The 22779-nt window shown below is 33.6% G+C and overlaps 2 protein-coding genes across 3 annotated transcripts; one reads left to right on the top strand and one right to left on the bottom strand.

Moving 5' to 3' along the window:
* The first annotated feature begins 5246 nt into the window (after nucleotides 1-5246).
* On the top strand, nucleotides 5247-17683 carry LOC105779909 (uncharacterized). Of its 2 annotated transcripts, XR_008195314.1 has the most exons (19): nucleotides 5247-5732; nucleotides 6880-6959; nucleotides 7848-7898; nucleotides 8195-8722; nucleotides 8888-9145; nucleotides 9572-9637; nucleotides 10012-10191; nucleotides 11065-11116; nucleotides 11209-11493; nucleotides 11674-11784; nucleotides 12967-13158; nucleotides 13451-13726; nucleotides 14022-14642; nucleotides 14964-15466; nucleotides 15561-15621; nucleotides 15742-15810; nucleotides 16327-16722; nucleotides 16841-16905; nucleotides 17213-17683. XR_008195314.1 is itself a non-coding variant. In XM_052629610.1 (17 exons), the coding sequence occupies exons 1-17, from the start codon at nucleotides 5499-5501 to the stop codon at nucleotides 16399-16401; spliced, it is 3642 nt and encodes a 1213-aa protein (XP_052485570.1). In that variant the 5' UTR covers nucleotides 5247-5498; the 3' UTR covers nucleotides 16402-16723. The 2 variants fall into 2 exon arrangements, 1 of the variants encoding a protein (XP_052485570.1); XM_052629610.1 differs by lacking the exons at nucleotides 16841-16905; nucleotides 17213-17683 and having other exon boundaries at nucleotides 16327-16723.
* A 1003-nt stretch (nucleotides 17684-18686) lies between these two features.
* On the bottom strand, nucleotides 18687-22334 carry LOC105780630 (THO complex subunit 4A). The gene is made up of 5 exons (XM_012605063.2): nucleotides 21944-22334; nucleotides 21455-21571; nucleotides 20055-20123; nucleotides 19757-19941; nucleotides 18687-19107 (listed from the first exon to the last, which is right to left on the bottom strand). The coding sequence occupies exons 1-5, from the start codon at nucleotides 22109-22111 to the stop codon at nucleotides 18939-18941; spliced, it is 708 nt and encodes a 235-aa protein (XP_012460517.2). The 5' UTR covers nucleotides 22112-22334; the 3' UTR covers nucleotides 18687-18938.
* Between the last annotated feature and the right edge of the window lie 445 nt (nucleotides 22335-22779).

Below are 22779 nucleotides of genomic sequence, written 5' to 3'. Positions count from 1 at the left end.
TATACTTTATTTTTTACATAATTTAGTCCATTTACTTTTATAATGTTAAAGAGTTAATATTGTAAATTATTTCAATCAAAATGTTAACGTCAAATTTTTTAAGAACATTATTCCAACAACAAAAATTATCGACAATTGAGCTAGCTAAGGATATTTCGTATGGGAGGAATATTGACTAGGTAGATAAGAGTGCGATGAAAATCGCCTTGGATATACTAGTGGGGCAAAAAACCAATATGAAGCCTGTTGAGTCATTAAAGGGGCTACCACCTAAGAGAGAGGTGGGTTGTGCATCAAACTTCGGAGTAAAAGTAGTGATGCAAATTGGATAGTTGGAGCAAATAAATGCTATGAGCGAGGTGCATCTCAAACACTTTGGTAGTGTTTTACATTTTAACTTACCTTTGGCTTGGCAAAGACATAGAGGTCCTTTTAAAGATCTGAAGTGGGTAAGCCAGGGACTTACAAACCAGAGTTAGTAGCAAGACACAAGGTAAACTCGATGTTCAATGTGGGCATGCCTAAGCCTATTTGTGTAGATCAAAAGGATCTCAATCAGAGCAAGTCACAATGGGGGCGAGTAAGAGCAGTGACCTCTTATGATCGAGATGTACAAGAGAAAAATATAGTTCGAGTTAAGTGACGACAAAGACATAAGCCAAATCAAATGTTTTGAGGTGCGAAACTACCCAATAGAGAGACTAGTTGGGAATCAGTCGAGGCATCAAGACTATTCCAAGATGATTCAAATTAGTGTCATTCTGAGGATGCGACAAGGGCATTGCGAGAATGGATTAGGGAGATTGTCAAGGGCCACGGATCAATGCCCATGACCAATGCGCATGGAAAGTCTCATGGAGGTCAACAGATAAAATTGGGCTCATTCGACTTGCTTGAACTGGCTCAATTTGTGGAACATATGTAGAAACCATCTACTTGGATCCTGGTTGAGTTGAAACACTCTAGTAAATTGTATTTTATCAGGATAGTTATTGTAAAATCCTAAAGGATAAACATATATAGAATTTAAATCCTTTAAGACTCTCTTAATGTAGATGGGAACTAATCTTAGAGATTTTCCCATTTATTTGTAATCATTTCATTCTTTCTGAGTTAATATATTCAGAGCATTTACTCAAATACTTTGTGTGCACTCTCTTTTTGTGGCTTTCTTTGTTCGTAGCTTCTTCCTTTTCAGAGTTTTCTTCCACTTTGCTTTGGTGCTTTAGAGAATTTCTACAAGAATTCTCAATTTTTAAGAGTTAGGTTTACTTAGGCACATTTGAAGCGAAAAAATTGCCTAAGGCCACACGGATTGTGAGACGAAAGGTCTAGCCATATGACACTTTTCCAATGTAATGTCAGCTTAGTTAGTCACATCTATATTTCTATATTCTAGGAGTCATCCGTTTGGATGCTCAAGACTAAGCATCTCCCCAATTGGACTTGATAGATGACATATTAGTCTTTCAATCAGTTTGCTCATTTCCGATTAAACTACATGTTTAGGTTCTTCTACTAATATAACTTGTCTTTTTGTATTACGATCCGACTACGTAATACCATTTAATATTAGTTAAATATTAGATAAGCAATGAGCTAATCTTTGCTTCTATTTTTTCTTGCATACAAAAACCATTGAGGACAATATACAATGGGTATTAATGTAACTAATGGATATTATTATTAAACCAATTTGTTCGAAAAATACAAGTGTACATAGATGAAAATACTATACTTAGGACACCAGATCTAATATTTTTTATAATTGAATTATTGAACATAGCTAAAGATGACGTCATGTCGTCTCGAGAGAAAGGAAAGACGAGAGTCGTAGATGAGTGACAAAAATACGATTTGTACTTTTATGATTTGAGTTCAATATATGTATATACATTATATATTACAAATTGATTGTTTGAGGTAAGTATTTTCCATGTCTCATAATTCAGTTGGCATATGATGATTTAGAATGTTAGGAATTGAATTAAGTTGAGCATAGCATAAATGAGTATGATATGAACTATGATAAATGAATATGAACATATATATATTGATTCATTAGTTACGCTATTAACTGTCTCAGGCAGAGTCGGGTATAGTTAGTATGCCATAAGATTACTGTACGAAATATACTTCGTTTTATACTGATGAAGCATGAAGCTTATGTTATACTTCGAACATTTGTTGAGGTGAAAAGCACGTTTTACTTCGATTATACTGACGAGGAGCAAAGCACAATTTATACTTCGAACGTTCTGATAAGGCACTAAGTGCCGAATTAGTGTGGTGATTGGATGATCTGTGTATCTGTCTTAAGTCTGTGTCTGATTAATAGGGATTATAAAGCATGAACTTTGTTAAATGATAGTTGTTATGAAATGTTAATGAAAATGGTATACCATTAAATATATATATGAAATATGACAAACGAAAGCATGTGAAAGATCATTCGAAATGGTTAACATGAGCCCTGAGGGCCAATATTGATATGGAATTAATTAATAGATTTGGAAATGAAATGAAATGAGAAAAAGAAATGAGATTGAGACATGTTGTGACATCTATGAGAATATGGTATGATGATAGAATGTATAAGATTGTATATATGAATGTGATATGTTAAATGAAGTTTGATATAAGTTGTGGTACATGAGACATGATATATTAGATGATGATGTTGAAAGCTAAATTGTGTTTTGAATGTATCTCTTGACATGTTACTTTGATTATAATATTGACTTGAATCATGAAAGTACCACTAAGCTTTATCACTCAACATACGGTTTGTTTATTCCATGCGCAAGTTCCCATAAATCTCAAGATTTCGAGGAGTGAATAAGCATCCAAATCGTAGCTCTCGACTCAGCAATGTTTGTATAGTTTCTTTTTGTTTTCAATACAAGGCATGCACCTAAGGTTGAGTCGTTTTGTATCATGAATGGTCATTTTGGTACTTTGGATAGCATATGTTAAATTGAATATAAGCAAATGAAATTGCTTAAGGCATATTTATAGTAGTAAAAGGCTTAAATAAATTTAGATATGTAATTGAACAAAGAACCTTAGGATATGTTAAAACTTTTGTTTATTGGAGATTTAGGTCTTGAAACTTCTTTCGAGCTTTGTTCTAAGCTTTTATGAATTCTAATGATATTTCTCATTCCATTTGAGTATTTTTTTTCTACAATGCTTAGAATTATTTATAACCCCTTCCTAACCCTTAAATAGGAAGATAATGCGCTTTAGCGTACTCGAACTCACGTCATTCTGCACTGGCAACAATGCCGATGCCAACTGAACTTAAGAATCAACTTACGACATTTGAGCATTTTTAACTATATGATTAAGTTTATTTATAATTTGTATGCTTTATATGAAAACTTTATTGAAAATATTTGTTGCTTGATTTTGTAAAGTGCAAATAAACAAATGAAAAATTATAAATTTATAGGAATTACAATTGTAATTAAGGAAATTAAAGTGAAATTGCATTGTTAATGTCTTATGAAATTGTCAAGGAAAATTGCTAAAGAAAATTACCATAGAGCTTGACATTTAACATATCAAACATTTATAAAACATCCATGCAAGCAATATTATAAGCAATTATGATAAAGAAAAATAACATTTCAATGTTTCATAATAGCTTGACAGTTTGCTATAAAGTTATTTTTGTTCATAAATGTTGTTTATTGATTTATAATTAATATTCAAATTTAGTTTTATAAACTAATTAATGAAAATAGATATTATTTAAATGTGAAAATATTTATGTTTTGTTTGTTAAAAAACTATTTTTGGATATTAATTTTAGTAATTTTTTAAACAGTAAAAATATTTTACACAAATTTAATCAAATATTTGAAAATATAATTTCTAGAAATCATCGTTCCAACATGAAATGTTAAACAACATTTCTCAATCCATTTAATTTTTTAATTATATTAAATTCTTTTATAGTTGATATATATTATAAGATTCAATCCATTTTATCATTTATATATTATAAAATATCGAAAATATTTTTATAACTAAATTTAAATAAAAATATTCTCACAGATTTACTCCTAGTCTAAATTTTAATTGTAATTTTTTTCTAATTAATATTAAAAATAATTTAAATAAAAGTTTGAACAAATTATAATAGAGATTAAAAATAAGTAGGAGAATGGAGTATATCTTTTATTGAAAAATAATTTTTAAAAAATAAAATAAAATAAAATTTGAGCTCGAATCATAAATTTCGAATAAAGCTAGATTACATCCTAATGACACATATTTTTAAAGGAAATTTATCAAATAGGGTAAGATATTTTCATGTGTCTTAAGAGAATTAAAATAAATGATCATATTTTAAACTTTGCTTGTAAATTAAAAAAAAAACAGGATGCTAACTTATTTTTAAATATATTAAAAATAAAGTAATTTACAAATACTAACTCGTTTTAAAATATATTTAAAATTTACAAATTCTAATTAAAAACACTAAACTCTTATTTTAATATATAAAATGGAGTTTGAATTTATCAAAAAAGAAATGTTTGAATTAACCAAAACCAAACATTAATCAATTTAATCCTATGTAAAAAACAAACCCTCAACGTTTGGGGGTTTTTGGTTTTATGCCCTTAACCTTTTTATCTTTTAATTGACACCTTCAACGTTACAATTTTTTTTAAAATTAGTCCACTTTTAACAGTCAACGTGAGTTTATCGTTAATTAAACTGTAGATCAACATAGTAGCCCATGTGGCATGCCACATAAGTGCACAACATCATATATGATGTCATCTATTTAACTTTTTTTTTTTCATTTTGTTTCCATTTTCTTTCTTCTTTCCTCTTTCTCTCTTACCCTCTACTTCTAGCCATTTATTTATTTTATTAGGTTTTGACCGATTGACTCTGTGTTTATCTCTAATTTTTTTGTGAGTTTCTTCATTTTTTAAAACCCAATTTCAAAAACTGATTAGAACTTAAAATAAACCAACAAAATAAACAAAATTTGATCACTAAATAATTGGTTTTTGAAAACCCAGTAATAGAAACTAAATTAAAGTGGGCTGATTTCTGAAAAAATCGTAATGGAATAAAAATATTCAGAGCACAAAACCAAAAACTCCCAAACGTTGAGGGTTTTTTTTACAATTATGCCAGAAAAAAACCACAAGAAAATAGAAAAAGAGGTTGCCAGCTCATAACACAATTCCAATTCCAATTCCAGAAATAAAACAAAGGTTTAGGCTTATACAGTCATACTTACAGCTAATACTCACTTACTTTCATTCTCAAAATCACTTTTTTCCTTAGCCAACTTTAAAGAATTTCCATAATTTTCTCTCTTTCTTTGTTCTCTGTTCAAATGTAGTAACGATTGAATCGAGGAGGAAAAAGAAGATCTTAATTGCTCAAAAAACTCTTTGTTTTTTTTTTTTCTAATTGGAGTTAAGTTTGACAGACGGTTGTGCGTAGATTCGGAGTGCAACCTAAGTCCGATGGCTACAACTTTCAGTCCGGGTCGGAGCCCGGGGGGTTCGAGGCTTCAGTTAGGAGCAGGCAGTGGAGTGTCGAGGCTTAGATCTTCGTCGCTTAAGAAGCCACCGGAGCCGTTGCGTCGTGCGGTGGCAGATTGTCTTTCGTCTTCTTCGCCGGCGGCGGTGGCTGGAGGAGTTAGCTCGCATCACCAAGGGGGTCCTTTGGTTTTTACTGAAGCTTCGAGGACGCTTCGGGTTCGTAATTTTGGTTGGATTTAATTTTTGTTTGTTTGTTTGTTTGTTTGTTTGTTGGTTTGTTTGTTTGATTATTAGATCTCGAATCTTTATTGTTTATCTTTGTCTCCTATGTACTTCGGATTTTTTGAATGCTGTGTGTTGAACAATAAAAGGAAATATATATATATATATATATATATATATATATATAATTCTTTTTAACGTTTATTTAGGTGGCAAAGCATTTAGGAAATTTGATTTGTTATATGAAGCTAGAGATTTTATGTGGTTGAAAAATGGTTATATATTAGTGAAAATTGTGATTTTTCTTCGTAGCTTTGCCTTCGTCGTTCTTTAATTGGCTGGAAATCATATTTGATTAAGAATGAGAATGACCAAATTACTGAAATGTTGCGTTTATAACTAACAGTTGCATTTTGTTATATGCATAAGTTGAACTTGAAATTTGAGTTCTTTTGTAATTTGCTTTTTGCTTTGAGGAATCACAAAGCAGGTAGTCAAAGTAATATCTTGACAGTGTTTCGGCTGAGCAAGTAATTGTTTCTTAGCATTGCTTTACTTACAGTTACAGACTACTTTAATTAATTAAGAATCAACATTAAGTAGAATCTTTATATCTCTATTTTCTAATATAATTTAATTGTAAGTGCCTGTTGCTTAGTCAAAAACTAAGCTGAGTCTACTATGATCTGAGATGAGAGTTCACTTACAATGTGTAGAGGTAGGAAACGGAATATCATAATCTCGTATTGGAACAATGGTAAAGTCCCCCTCCCCCTGTTCCAGGGTTCCAAATGTAACCCTGAATTTGCTTTCCTTATTTGAGTCCAACTTGAATCGGCATTGTTATTGTTAAAACACAAGGCTGCTACTGAAGCAAATCTCAGTTCACAATATTACACGTGTAAATGTTGAGAATTTCTTTTTAGAAATATGCACTACATATTGGTATTAGAAGTTCCTTTTGCTTCACATGTGGAGTTTATATGTGAATCTTATGGTATCTTAACGTCATATTTTTTGGAATGTTGATTGAGTGTATGTATATTTCAGTATTTCAGTATTAGGACTTCCTTTTTACCTCAACTTTGGAATTGGTATTTGAACTTATAATATCAGAATGTCTTATATTTAACAATGACAGGACTATCTGGCAGCTCCCTCAACAACTGACCAGGCTTATATCGTTACTTTAGAGCATACAATTGCAGAGAGAGAACGCAGGTAATTCTTTATCTATTACATTACCTCTGTTATTTTATGCCATTTGTCATTCTAATTTATCCCCATTAACCAACTATTCTGCTAAATGATCATATGGTGCCATTATTATTTTTATCCCAGTGAGGATTCTTTATACTTTGAATAGCATACTTTGAACCTCAAAGAGTTTCTGAAAGCAATGAGGTTGTTGACATGTATGGGTGGTAAATAGATTGGAGATATGTTTTAAGGATTTATAGGTAATGCATATTGCTGATTAATGATAGTTTGGTAGTAACTTAAATAGTTCGCACTGATAGAAGGCTTAAAGAGATGGGATTGTTGACATGTATGGTGGAAAAGATGTTGGAGATGCAGATTTTAAGGATTTATAGGTAATGCCTATTGGTCATTAACAATAGTTTGGTGGTAACTTAAATAGTTTGCACCAATAAAAGGCTTAAAAGAATTTTTCTTGATGTGTTGACTGACTATTGAAGGCTTCTGATGCTTCTTGCATATGAGTGTTGACACTGAATTTATGCATTGAGTTTTAGCTGAACATGTCTTGTATGTAATTTATTCTAGAAACACCAATGAATCATGTTTGGATGAAGTATTTGGAAATTTCTTGGAAATGGCCTCAGAAGAATATACTATTTATTCCCATATAATTAAACAACTGAATTGCATATAAATTGAAAAGAAAAGAAAAACATAGAAATAAGAAATGGTACACTATTGTTGTGCTCATTGTTCTCAGGTGCATAATTGTTTCACATTTGATTCCTGATTTGATTATTATTGCTTGTCATGCATAATTACTTACCTTTTCCTTGTAATTTGAGCATTATTCTTGGTGCAGTGTTTGTCTCTCTTTGCTGCTAATCTGAATATAATTTGTGACAGCCCAGCTGTGGTGGGAAGGTGCGTGGCACTCCTGAAGCGGTACCTTTTAAGGTATGTTATTCTTGCTGTGAGCTTGTGTTTTCACTACATTTTATTTGTTGTAGAACAGGAAAGTGTTGGACTGTTTGTTTTGGCATATGATATTGATATGTGTACCAGAATTGACACCTACCAGGTGCTCATAAAATTAGGTTAGTCACTTTGTAAATTAGGACCTGCTGTGGTTTCTATCCAGTTTCAGACTGACTGCAAATATTTATAAAGACCCGAGGTTCTTAGATTTGTAGATTCTATTTTATATTGTTCTTTTGATTTTAGGATTTTGTTGTGTGTTCTATTGGCTGCAGATATAAGCCCAGTGAGGAGACGCTGCTGCAAATAGATCAGTTTTGTGTAAACTTAATTGCTGAATGTGACATTAGTCTAAATCGACGGTTGCCACCTTGGTCTCGATCACTAAATCAACAATCTATTTCATCAACATCAACATCATCTGCAAGTGCTTCGCCTTTGTTGCCTGTATCTAGTTTTGCTTCTGCGGCACTTGTAAAATCGTTAAATTATGTGAGATCCCTATTGGCTAAACATATTCCAAAGCGGTCATTCCAGCCTGCAGCCTTTGCTGGAGCTACCTTGGCTTCAAGACAGTCGCTTCCTACACTTTCATCTTTGTTGAGTAGATCTTTCAATTCCCAGCTATGCCCTGTGAACGGTGGAGAATCTTCAGAGAAGAAAGATGCTACAAATTTATCTGTTTCAAACTTGTCGAACGTTGAGGAAGCTGATGGAATAGAGAATCCTGAATATCTTGCACATGATGTCTTGAAATGGCGCTGGCTTGGGGATCATCAGTCGTCATTATTGTATTCTGAAAGGTAATTGATTTTGTGCATACCTCTATTGCTGAAATAGTTCGTTTTGGCATTATTTTCTCCCCCTATAAGTCACTAGTATGTTTTAGCTATTGATATTTGTTCTTTCATGTGTTCCTTTGCTTCTAAGACAAATTTAACGCTTGAAAAGTCTGTATCAAAAAACAGCGATCGGTCCGCGAATATTCAAGACATGAGAACACATAATTTTGTAGAAGTAGGAGCTGCTGCTTTACTTGTTGGAGACATGGAAGCTAAAATGAAGGGTCAACCATGGAAATATTTTGGCACAGCTGATATGCCTTATCTTGATCAACTCTTACAGCCCTCATCAGTCACAACAATTACCAATTCTGCTGCAGCTCACTCCCACTTGAGAGCAATAACAGCATTAAAACGCAGTAAAGGAGGACCTCGTCAAATATGGCATGCTCTTCACTTCTCTCAAATTATTGCTGTGACAGCTTTATTTTTAGTCTCACTTACCATTATATATTATTCACACCATGCATATGGATCCTTTCAATTTTTATCAGTATGACTGATATGGTTGTGCTGTGCCAAACGTAACTACGTTGCATTTCAATGGCTGGTAAAGGTGGTAAACGGGTAGCTTTAATGCAGTGGTTTCAAGAGACCAGATTTTCAAGTTAAATGTTAAAGAGTTTTCTAGCTGTCAATAAACCTTTTTCTATACCTAACTGTATTATGACTGTTTTTGCTGGGGTTTGGTCAATTTGGTTAAGTTGAATAGCCTGAGACATAGCGAATTAGTTATGCATATTTTAAGTCTTAACTTTGAATAAAGTTGTGTGACAACAATTTGGATTCTTGCATTTGATATTTCTGCAGGGATGATTCTCCAGCAAGCATGTTTCGCCCACGTGCCCGGCCACTTTTCCAGTACCGTCATTACAGGTGTGCAATTTGACATCCTTCAGTTGGTGGTGGTTGTATTTATTTTGAAAGTTCAGTTCACAACATTGATGAGTTGCAAAGTGAAAAGTTTTGGGATGAGCTTTCTGAAATAAGCTTTCCATTAGCTCCAACTACACAAAACATTACCCAATTACACAAATTATTACAACTTTTGTAATGTTTAATTACAGAAAATATTACCTAATTACACAAAACGTTGCTCTATTTCAAAACTATTAGAACTTCCGTAATATTTTGTGTAATATTTTGTGTAACATTAGAGCTCATGGAAAGCTCATATTGAGGAGTTCTTTTTAGAGGTTTCCAGCATATGTTTATTTTGTTTCCTCATAGAATATGTTTGTGTGCTTTAGTGAACAACAACCTCTGCAATTAAATCCTGCTGAGGTATCCGAGGTTATTGCTGCTGTCTGCTCTGAGACATCTTCCAGAAGTGCTAATACCTTGACAGTATCTTCTAGATTAAGTTATAACAGTGGAAAGCAGTCAATGGATGTGGCTGTGAGCGTCCTTATTAAGCTGGTCATTGACATGTATGTTTCTGTTTTTTTCTTTTCTTGGACCTCTTTTGTCCTTTATTTTGGCCATACATTTAACCATCTCTCTCTCTCATGCCCTGCTTATAGACACATTATTAATGCTACAATAGTTGTTCCAGTTACTTTCTGCATATTAGATCTGGTTGGTTGATGGTGCTGATTTTAGCCTGAGGTGCATAAGTTATGTCAAAACCATCCCTGTTTGGAGGGTGGAAAACTTGTTTTTCTTTTATCCTGCAATCACAAACGCATGGTATTATGATGCACTTGGAATTTTGCACTAAATCAATGCTATTTAACAATATTTTTCTATAAAATAATCATTTAGATGTTAACTGGGGTAAACATCCTCTCCAGTACGTAAAATATAGTGATTTCTCTATTTTGTTGAAAGATGATTCACCTTAAAATTAATCTATGGTTCAAATTTAATTTAATGATTTTAAATTGAATATGAAGATAAATGAAAATTAATTGAAAAAGACAATACTATTTGAAGAAATATTAACCCAAGATTTAGTTGAAAGCGCAATAATCACCTTTGGATAAGTAGTGGAAATCTCCGGTACTTTTAAAAGTATTGCTGAGTTTTCTTTCCCAGAAATCTGATCCATTACAAGAGTAGGTTATTATAAGTATCACCAAGGGGTTGGTCCTGAATTTCAATTTTTATAAATCTTTCTTTTTTTCCTTTCTATTCATTTAAATATGGGGGTGGATGAGTAAAATAGCAGACTGCTTAAAGTGAATAAGTAAAAAAACTTTAGTGATTGATTTTGTTTCATTTTCTTCCTATGCTTGTTTTTATCTTTTAAGTTTCTATCTGGTGACTAGTATGGAGGCGGTTGTTGAAAATTCTGTTTTTAGGTATGTCTTGGATTCTGGAGTTGCTGCTCCCCTTACTCTGTCTATGCTTGAGGTTTGTGTCAATTACATTTTCAATTCTTTATTGTTTAAGCATTTGTAGAGCATCTCTTAATTCTTACCTTTTTACAATGAAATTTCTTGCAGGAAATGCTTAGTTCTCCAAGAGCAGCTTGTAGGGTGCGTGCTTTTGATTTAATTATAAACCTTGCAGTCCATGCTCACTTGTTGGAGCCAATGGTAAATGATGACAAATCTGCAATTGAAGAAGAGTATGCTCAAGAATTGCTTCTAAATAGTGAAGATCAGTTTACCATGCAAGGGATAAGAAAAATAGATTCTGCCAAGAAGTTGGGCAACTCCTCAGCCATTGATAAATTTGAATCTTGGATTTTAAACATTTTATATGAGATGCTTCTTCTTCTTGTTCAGGTACAGGCAGTCTTTGAACTGAATATTGTGTGCTTTGGCTGCTTGGATTTAATGAATGTCCCATCCATGCACCTTTTTTTTTTATAAAAAAAAAAGAAAGAGAAAAAAATTACTATTACCATGCTTTTGTATTTATCCTCAGTATTCTTTATGGTCTCATGCCCTTAATACCTGTTGCAGACTGTAGAGAAGGAAGAATCTGTCTGGGCTTCTGCTCTAAGCTGCTTACTGTTTTTTGTCTGTGATAGAGGCAAAATCCGGAGAAATCGATTAAAAGGACTTGACATTAGGGTGAGTCAGTTTTCCCTGCCTATCTACCATATTGTTTTGCACCTTGAGTTAACCAATGAGAGTGTTCTCTGTGTTTGTGTGTGTATGAAAGTGGAGGAAATTTGGAAGTTCACTTGTGTGTAGTATATGTATTCCATATTTGAAAGCATCTTGTCCTGTAGAAGTGGCAGACTGGCAGTATCCTTAAACATAAAAATGAAAAAAATTGAAACATCCTAGTCGACTTATTGATCTTCCCAATTGATATTAAGGTTAGTATTTGGTACACTTGCAGTGTATTATTTTTATTCCACAAGCAGCCTTAAAAAATTTCCATGTGTCTTTTTTATAAATATTTATTTTATTTTAATATTTTACTATACCCCTATAGGACACTTGTTAACTCCCTGACCCTGCTTGTGGAGTCAAAAAACTCCGCCGGCAGTGTACCCAATATTATTCCTTGATATCATACCACTATTGCTTCTACCATGTTAAACTTCTGGGGCATGCTTTAGCTGAGCCAAGTTCCTCACAAGATAGTTTAAACTCTTTTGGAAGAATTATCTTCTACCGCCTATCTATGCAATATGTAATCTTAGCATTAGAATTCCTCTGGATAATCTTGATGCCACTTTTTTCGGATCATGCATAAGCCATTTTTCTCTCTACATAGTGGTCTTGCATGACTGGAGGCTTGTAGGATTTGCTAGATATGTGATTCATTTCTATCTGTATGGGTTCTGAGAATATTGGGATGGGTATTTGGTATCTCTCACTGGGTAGAGAACCTCATGTCTTGATCAAAAATTGAACATGTTGAATGAGTTTATTGACCCTAGTCAGTTTCCACTTTTTCTTTTGCATTATGCACCCTCAGTTTGGAATAGATATTTGGTTTGCCTCATTGGAAACAGAATCAGTGTCATAAAAAGATTTAAGATGTTTTTTGGAATTGATTAATGGTAAGTTTCACTTTTTTACCCCATTATGCTTCCTGTCCACAATGTCTCTCTCAAAACCATACTACTACTGTCTTCCAATCAAATCTGACTTAATATTTGGTTGGACATCCTTTTGAGGAAATTTTAAGACAGTTACAGTTGTCTGTTTAAAAGGTTTTAGCTTAACATATTGTAACTTAGTATTATTATGGCAATAAATCCGTCTCATTACGATCTCTTCATTTGTGTTTGTCTTTAGGTTGTCAAGGCACTTGTAGAGACTAGCCGGTTTAATTCCTGGGCTGAACTTGTTCACTGCAAGCTTATTTCTATCCTAACAAACATGTTTTATCAAGTACCTGATGAAGCTACTACATCCATCATAAGTGCTGCAAGCTTTCTTGTTGACCAGGTTGACCTGATTGGAGGAATTGATTTCATCTTCATTGAGGTATGCTGATTAGTTTGATATGGTCATTTATAGAAATAAGATCGACTTGCAATGTGCTTGTTTACAAAGTTGTTGAACCTATGAAAGATTGATGATTGTCAAATCACTAATTCCATTATGAGTTTCCAGTACTTCACAAAATATGGAGGTCAATGAAATATGTATGGGTGGTCTTAAATCTTGATCCTTATTTATATTTCCTTTCATTGTATTAATGCTTTCTAAAACTTATCCATATTGATTGAGAAATGTTTTAACATGTATGTTTTCTCTTTTAAATTAACATGTGCAGTATTCATTGGCAACCACAAGAGAAGAAAGAAAACATCTATATTTGGTGCTGTTTGACTATGTTTTGCATCAAATAAATGAAACATGCATATTGACAGGAGCTTCTGAATATAGTCATGATGAGAGTCAGCCCATTGCTATGCTGCTTGCTTTGGCTGATGCACCTGAAGCTTTTTATATTTCAATTAAGCTGGGGGTGGAAGGCATTGGGGAGCTTTTGAGAAGATCAATTTCTGCTGCATTGTCTAGATACCCTAACAGTGAGCGATTAAATATGGTAATGTCTCATGAATATTTTTGCTATTTTCATTAAATATCATTTAATAGTGCAAATTTGGGAAAATTTTATAAGTATGATGAATTTTTAGGTTTAATTAAATGTTTTTTAATGCTTTTTTTAATTGAAATTGATAGCTAATCAGGGGAGGGGGAGATCCTTTTTAGAATTATCATGTTAAATTCTGCCTCTGGCTCTCATCATCTCTACTTGCATTTTGCAGAGTTTTGATAAATTGATAATTGACCTTGTATTGCAAGTATGCTTTCCAATTATTTTTTGTTTTCCTTTGCAGCTGTTGGGAAATATTACAGAGAAATTGGATGCAATAATAAGTTCATTTACTCATTTGGACAAGGAGTTCTTGCATCTGAAACAGATAACTAAATCCAACAAGTTCATGGATGATATTGAGGGTTCATCTGTGCAAAATGGTGCTGGAATGAAAGCAAAGCTTGCTTGGACCATATTGCATTCTCTTCTTCATTCTGATAGAATCTCTTATCGCCAAAATGGATATATCTGGTTGGGAGATCTACTTATTGCTGAAATAAGTGAGTCAAGGAATGGGAGTATATGGTCTAATATCAAGAGCTTGCAGAATAAAATTGCTTATGCCGGTGCTCATGATTTCTGTGATCATTCTGACATACCTTTGTCTATTTGGCTGATGTGTGGTCTTTTGAAGTCAAAAAACAACAATATTAGGTGGGGCTTCTTATTTGTTCTGGAAAGGCTTCTCATGCGGTGCAAGTTTTTGTTAGATGAGAGTGAAATGCAAAAGTCAAGCGATACAGATTTTAGCCCTGATCATAGTGATTCCCGACTTGAGAAAGCAAATGCGGTGATTGACATCATGAGCCGTGCTTTGTCCTTGGTAGCTATAAATGAAACGGACCGCATAAACATTTTAAAGGTATATAATTATAAATTGCTTGGAGAGCTTTAAAACCATCTTACAAAATTTTAGTGAGTTTTTTTTTTTTTCAAATGATAAATAATGTTTAATGAAGGGTAAGAAGATCCATCTTGGATATTTGTTGGAGTAAAATGCCCCTCATGCTCTTCTCTTTTATCTTTGATCAAAATCCTGATTGATTAGCTGATTTTATTGTTAACTTCACTCTCACAAAATTTTAATGATTTTCACCATTATTTATGTATTGTGATTTATATGTAATACCATTTCCTCTTTAGCATCTTTAAGAGTCACTATTCTCATCTCTTTGGTGAACAGATGTGTGACATTCTATTCTCTCAATTGTGCTTGAAAGTTCCCCATTCAACTGTGATGCCATTTGGTGAAGGAGTAAAACAACCTAAAGTTCTCACCCGCACAGATGAAATTAGAAATACTAGTACTTATGAGCGCTTACCTAAACAAGCAAGCTGTAGTTGGGACGAATTGATGGAAGAAACTGATAGCAAATCTGGCTACCACGGTAGTTCTCCAATACATGAGATAGCTTCTATGGCCGCATCACTACTCCAAGGACAAGCCATTGTGCCAATGCAATTAGTTGCACGTGTACCAGCTGCTCTGTTATATTGGCCTTTGATTCAACTTGCAGGTGCTGCAACTGACAACATTGCTCTAGGTGTTGCTGTTGGAAGCAAAGGAAGAGGGAACATACCTGGTGCTACTTCTGATATTCGGGCCACCCTTCTTTTACTTCTAATTGGTAAATGTACTGCAGATCCTAAAGCTTTTCAGGATGTTGGTGGAGAAGATTTTTTCAGGTAAACTCTATTTCTTTGCTCGTAAGAGTGAACTGACAGAAGCTTACCTGATGGTATGCCAGAATTATGCATTCTTTTTTGTTCTTTCTTTCAGGGCACTTTTGGAAGATACTGATTCCAGGGTGGCATATTACTCTTCAGCTTTCCTATTGAAGGTAAGAAAGCTGTATTTTGTGTCCCCATGTATTTCTTATTTTCTTTCTGTTCCTCTTATTTTCCCTCCCACTCGTGGTTATGCTTTTGCACTAAACTGTTCAAGTATGGGAACCTCGCAGAGAATGATGACCGAAAAACCAGAAAAGTACCAACACATGCTACAGAAGCTTGTTTTTAAAGCTCAACAGGTAAGTGAGTCCTCTATTCGGTATAAGTCACTTTATCACAATTAAAAAGCACTTACGTTTGAGAATGTATTCTGCATGAATATGGAAGGTTAGTTTGGTTTCAAATTCCCTATAATGGCATGTTCCACTGGAAAGAAACACTTCCATTACATTTTCCTTGTCTAATTAATTTCAAATTCGATTAAACCTTACGTAAGAAACAATATTTTTGCCAACTACATTTCTACTTGAATCAGTTTCCTTGTTATGTGTATAGATTATGTTGGGGTCAGCCAATCCCTGTGCCAGTCGTTGGTTTGTTTTTGCTGTACTTTTTGTTAGATATCATGACTGCAATATATAGTTCGCTTATGTTCCAGTTGAACATTTTATTAGTGTCCATTTCTTGAAGTGCTGATAGGAAAGGTTGATTATTTATTTTATCCCTTGTTTTCTGTATGCGGTTTACATGCTTTATTGTAACAACTATTAAGTTATCTGTTACTGAAGTCTTTATTCTGTGTGCCTAATCTACAGAGTAACAATGAAAAGCTGCTTGAGAATCCATATCTTCAGATGTGCGGGATTTTTCAGCTGTCAAATGATCTTTAAGCTCAGTCGTAGTTGATGATTCTTTGCCAATTTTAATACACATTCCTGCATACTGCAGTGTTCATTAACCCAACATTCCTTACATTTGGCCTGATTTTTCGAGTCCATTGTTGATGCATGTGATTCTGTAACCTGCATAAGACTGTCTGAAATCATAAGGTAGTTCAAAACTTAAAAGAGCAAAATTTTCAAATTTAGGCTAAGTGTGAGAAATTCCAAGACTGGCTCCCTTACAATTAAAGTTACAAGCTGTGATCAGATGTCAGAAAGACTTCGTACACTGCTACATGTGCTCCTAGATCTGCTATAAAAGTAGAGAAGGTGAGACTTTTAGTGCCTACTTTATTTCCATCTACGAGTCGAGACACTATTTAATGCACTTTTAGACTTTGTAGGTAATATAATGATTGGTGCTAATTTTGAGACCGTAAAATTGCAGGAATTCCCGGAAAAAAAATGGAGTGACTGGAGCTATTAGTTTCATGGCATTGAACACATCTACAGGTATTACCATCTAAGTTTAGTCACTATGAAGTTGTCCATTCATTCATATTCATTCATTTATTTTGTAAGTTTGAGTCAAACAATGCCTTTCCGTCATCATACAGTTATTGCTAAAATATTTAAACCATCCTTTCCTTCCTGCTCCTTAACTTTGGATTTTAGATCAATAGTTGTTTCTCAATTGTTTGGAATATCGGAAATAAAAATTTGAAGACTAGTTCATTTTCAAGTCACTTGAAATAATCCCTGAAATGCACCCTGTGTTGGTTGCTCATTGTAATAATATATATTGATTCATTTTGAACAGTTATTCATGTACTTGACACAAAGCCGAAGAATTTCTGGGCAACTAGAAGAAACTCCTCCTGGTTCATAGTTAGATTATGCATGGCCTTCCTTTTTAACTTCATATGGTTCATGGTTGGCTACTTTTTGAAGGCCATCCTTAGTGATAAAAGAAAACCTCGACTTAACTCAGGAAGGCCTGTCAGCGGACAAAGGATACTTAATTTCCGTTAGATGTAGGACTGAATTTCGACCTTGAACGCTATCCCAGTTGTAGTGAAGGTATCACCTTGGATGTCTGTTTTTAAGGGGCATCTCCATAGTATACCTGTTAAGTGTTTTACATAATTTTGACAATGTAAATATGTGAATTTGGCTCTTATTGTAAAATTTGTTCTGGGAATTTTGCTTCATGTATAAGTTTTGATTGTTCCATTCTATGAGTTGTTTGTATAATAATCTTCACTGCAAATCATTTGTGTAAAATATTTCCTAATCTCTTTGAAGAATTTTAAATTCCTGCATTCTCATCCATCATTTTCATTATTTATTTGTTAAATTATGTGGAATTGTATGTTGGTGTAAAAGAAACTCGAAAATGGTATTAATGGAAATTTGTTTAAATGCTGTCAGGTTATAGTGGCTATTATTGGCATTAATAGTACTAGATTTTGATTTTGACATGAAACTTCTTTTCTTTATTATTTTAAGAAATAACATATTAAAAAGAATTATAATTTTAAAATTAAAAACTTAGAATTTATTTGAATTTGAAGTAACCATGGATAGTTTCCTTAAAAACATTAAGTTGTAGAAGAAAACTTGTTTAAATTATAAAATGGAATAATACTTGGTAGGTAAAATATTAATAAAAGATGTGTGGTAATTTTTAAAATTGTTTGTAGAATAAAAAATGCACTGGTAATACACTATATGGATTATTATTTAATATATTAACAATCATGTTTGAGTAATTGTCATGTATCTTATTTTAATTTTAATCTTTTAAAATATTAATTAAAGACACTTTTTAATAATAAAAATTCTGTCAAATTATTTTAATTAACATGTAAAAATTAAATCATTAATTTTCAAAAGATTTGAGTTTTTAATGATTTACCAGACAAGTTAAAGTCCATATAAATCAACCTTGCGACAAATGATAATTTTTATTTTTAATTTTTGAGAATAACAAATGATAAATCTAAAACAATCCTAAAACTAACATGAAAACTTTTACTTTTGGTTAAAGTATACCATTAACTTTTTCATAAATTTGAATTTCTCTCAATATTTTTATTTTTAAAAATTTAAACCTGTTAAAATTATTTTATTAAATTCAAATTTATTACATCATTTGTTTTAGTTACAAGACTACAAAAAAATTTAGCTCAAAATTTTGCATTAATAAATTTAAAAATGTAACAGTAAACTTGAATTTTGAAATGTAAGAAATAGAAAAATTAAATTCCTGAAATAAAAATATAAAGACAAAATTCTAAATTTATAAAAAGTACATTTAATTACTTTTTTTTTTTTACAAGCAAGAACTTATCCTAGTGAAATCGAGGAAAATAAAAACCACGAGAGAATCTGCACTTTGAACCTTCTTAATGTCAGTGACCATTTTCCAACCATATACCTCTTCTTTTTTCCCCTCAAAAACTAGAGTAATCCAACAATTGAAATAACCTCTTCTGTTTTTTTTCCCCTCAAAAACTAAGAGTAATGGAACAAGCAAAATATCATCATTTAATTCTTGTAGCTTCTAAATGGTACTTGTCCAAATCAGCATCAAGATCTTCTGCAGTTAATTTCTTACCAATTGGTCCATCTCGTTCATGTTCATGTTCATGCCCACGTCCTCGACCAAATCTGCGAAACCATCCCCTTCCAACACCAATCTTTTCTAGATCCCTGTCCCAAGGAACAAACAACATCATGTTTTAGTCTTAACTTAAACAGTATTGGCATACCCTTGCCCAGTTGCCCATGTCCAACTATCATATTTGACTACGAATAACCAAATATGAGTATCAAAATATGAGTCTTCAAGGACTCTTCAAATATAAAGAACAACTTAGTAACAAATTAAATATATACTTACCCATATTCAACATTCACCCAAATCCAAATCCGAACAACATATCATGAAAGCGAGTTTTCCATGAAAATTTCCAATTTTTTGCCAAAACCATCTTTTAGTGCCCATCTCGTCTCTCTGGTTTATTACCTACCATGTTATCTGGCATTCCAAAACTTTTCATTTTTCTTAAAATACTTGCATCTAATACCAATATCCAAAACATACTCAAACATGGATATGGGGGAACAATCCTACAAATACATGGAAAACAACTGACCATATTTCTATCATACACATTCTTGTATCCAACACTCACTCTCGAGTCTGAATAAGATAGGTTGCCTAAGTTTGCACATGGACCAAACAGAACATTCAAGGTACAATTAAGTAGATTCAAGATACCAAGTTAATTGATGAAAAGCAAGACGTATGACAATGATTATCATGCAAATAGCTACAAAAAACCCTTGCAAACCAGACCTTCTAGAGGCCATATTTGGTGCTCTCAGAATGCCGCTTTTGGTCGGAGGGACGGACGCAGACATAACCACATTAGCTCCCACAAGTTCAATTGTCATTGGTTTTCCATCAAGTTGAACATTGTTGTATCGCTTGATAGCTGCCAAAGCATCTGCCTGTCTGAAAAAGACAACTTCTGCAGTTCCCTAAAATAGATACTAAGCATTTTCAGCAGTAGAGAAAAAAAGATCGGGCAGGCTAGAGATCAGCAACTATGAAACATTTCAAAATGGCTTCAAACTTGAACAACAGCAGATACCTTTGATCTTCCACTCTTATCGTAATTAATTGAGTACCTCTTCAAGTCACCAACCTCAGAGAAAAGCACCTACAAATCGAAGAAGCCACTATGACAAAACCAGACAAATAACTATAAATCCTCTAATTTGCAACAAACAGAACAACAACAAAGGTAAACCTTGTTCTCAAAAAGCTGGTTGGGAAGAAAAATAAGCCGCAGGATAGGTACAGTACTTTGCGGAGAGAAGTTTCTAGCAGTATTTCCACTAAAATATGCATAGATAGACCATAAAAAATGGTTTCAATCAATTCAAATTCATATTATCATAAGTCATCTCCTAATCTCAACTCCCATATTCCTCGTTCTGCAGCACCATTTTTATCTTAACTAGCAAACAAACTTCTGAAAGAAGACTGCCAACTGTTCCTTGTACCAGAATAACATTAGAGGAAAGATAATAAAAGAAAGCATAATACATTCAAAAGACAATTGAAGTTTCTAGCAATGTTTCCAGTAAATTAAGAATGGACAGTTTCAAGGAATTCAAATTCATATTTTTGCAACCATCTCCACAAACCTGCCATATAACTGAGTCCCAGTGCATTACTATACTGAACTGTCAGAAATCACTAACACCACCTACATTACTCAGACTTAAAAGCAAGCGTTGGATACAAATATATATCAGAAAAAGCATTGAAGCTTCTAGCCATATTTCCACTAAAATATGCATCGATAGTCTTTAACTGACAGCTTCCATGAATTTAAATTTATATTTATCATAACGATCTTCACAATCTCAAGCACCATACAAGCCAGTCCCCCTGCATTACTTAACCAAACCATCTCAGATTGCAACAAACAACTAAACTGAAATATTAGTATCATAACTAGCAACTTTCACACCCCACTTTCCTTCTGCCCGAACCATACTAGGGAAGTGCTAAAAAAATACTTCGATCGCTCTCATGATCACCTTTATTACAAATTCCACATCACCATGCAACATTGACCTCTACTATTTTTCACAATAAAAACTACTAATCCACATCCAATGATCCTGAATCATATTGTTCTAACAACTAAACTCACAAATCCACAATCACGTTTAACAAAAACATGTTTTCAAGATAACTCATCAGGCCTCCATCACCTAGTAGTCAGACTCCATAGGCAAAACACCCATATTACAGATTCTCCATCACCATGCAATAAGAACCTCTATATAATTTCTCACAACCAAAACAACTACTCTGTTCCGATGATAGCCTAAATCATATTCTTTTAGCAACTAAACACATCAATCCACATTTTTCTTTAGCCAACAACGCATCGCAATTGGAAAAATACAAGAATAAGTACAAGAACATACTAATAATAAGCAAACAAACAATTGAAAAAAGGAAAGAAAAAACAACCTTAATATCCTCATTAGAAACACCGTAATCCAAGTTCGATATATATAGCTTCGCCTCCACATCCAGTGCTCCACTCGAAACCAACTGTCCCTGCCATGCGGGCACCTCCAATTGCATCTGCAGTTGCAGCATTGCTCGCGCGTGAAGAGCACGCGTTAGCAAGCGCGTATAGACTTAACAGTTAAATAAACTTTCATAAATTAGAAGTTAAAACAAGAATGCGTGTGTCTGCGTGTGCGTCTGCGTGTGCGTCTGCGTGTGCGTGCGTGCGTGCGTGCGTGTGTGAGTGAGAGAGAGAGAGAGAGCAAGCATCCCAATATCCAAATAACTGGTTATTTATCAAAGATGTTATCGCAAAATTCACTAAAAAGCTTACATTTTCAATTTCCATCAACGGAATAGATGTAGTAGATGTTGTTTATTTATTGAAAAATAATAATTAAAACTACATATTTTATTTGTTTTTGTCATTGGAGCGTAGGAACTTACTGGTCTGACTGGGTACGGGTTGATTCTTGGCTGGTCGCGGATGGGGCCACGACGATCAGGTCCCGGGGCGGGGGCACGTGGCTTGCGTCGGGAATCACGAGAATGCCCTTCGGATCTGCTTTTATTTCGGATGATGTCGTCGAGAGACATGTCCAGTGAACCGGACATTTTCAGAATTACACGCTGGTTTTGGCTTCTGGGAAATGCTGTTTAGGGTGTGTCGAGGTTTTTTAAGAGTGGAAGCCAGAAGAGTGAAGATTTATGGAGGGGGTGTAGAGAGTGAAGGCAGCCTGAATAGGGTTTTAGGGAGGCACCAAAATCTCGTCCACCCTCTGTTATTTTGGTGACACATGGAATTCAGTAGGCCTTCGGTTTGGGTCCCGCTGTTTTCCTTAGTGCAGCCTATTGGACTGAATTAAAGCAGCCTCTTTTTGGGCTACATTACCGATTCAGTTGGATTAAGAATGCGTTGAGTATTAAATTTGATTCAATTAATTATTAATCCAATGCATTTTTTATTTTGAATTTTTGAATTTTTAATGCGAACTGGTGGATTAATGATCTGATCCTAAAAGCATTGGTAAATAATAAAAAATCTAGTTTAATTTGTCATAATTTAGTCGATGTATATTACAAAAAATTGAAAAGTTACAGCCTGACAAATCTAATCGCAGTTTGCCCATCTGCATCATTCCTGAAGGAGGCTGATCAAATCTATAAAGACCATTTGCAATTGGTGACCTCTTATGGTCTATTCCTTAAATCATGGATGCTCCTAATCATAGTGAGAGGAGTGTTGATGGCATTCACATCCCCCAGTACATCCCAAGTCCCAA

The sequence above is a fragment of the Gossypium raimondii genome, chromosome 4 (genome assembly GCF_025698545.1).
Source record: "Gossypium raimondii isolate GPD5lz chromosome 4, ASM2569854v1, whole genome shotgun sequence".
Taxonomy (NCBI): domain Eukaryota; kingdom Viridiplantae; phylum Streptophyta; class Magnoliopsida; order Malvales; family Malvaceae; genus Gossypium; species Gossypium raimondii.
This window is presented reverse-complemented; position numbering and strand designations above follow the sequence as displayed.

Excerpts from the sequence above, each read along its gene's own strand:
- LOC105779909 (XM_052629610.1), top strand. The coding sequence starts at position 5,499 with ATGGCTACAACTTTCAGTCCGGGTCGGAGCCCGGGGGGTTCGAGGCTT. Across the intron at positions 7,899-8,194 it reads CTGAAGCGGTACCTTTTAAG|ATATAAGCCCAGTGAGGAGA; the intron begins GTATGTTATTCT and ends TATTGGCTGCAG. Across the intron at positions 15,467-15,560 it reads GGTGGAGAAGATTTTTTCAG|GGCACTTTTGGAAGATACTG; the intron begins GTAAACTCTATT and ends TCTTTCTTTCAG.
- LOC105780630 (XM_012605063.2), bottom strand. The coding sequence starts at position 22,111 with ATGTCCGGTTCACTGGACATGTCTCTCGACGACATCATCCGAAATAAA. Across the intron at positions 21,572-21,943 it reads ACCCGTACCCAGTCAGACCA|ATGCAATTGGAGGTGCCCGC; the intron begins GTAAGTTCCTAC and ends CTGCAACTGCAG. Across the intron at positions 19,942-20,054 it reads ATAAGAGTGGAAGATCAAAG|GGAACTGCAGAAGTTGTCTT; the intron begins GTATCTGCTGTT and ends TATCTATTTTAG.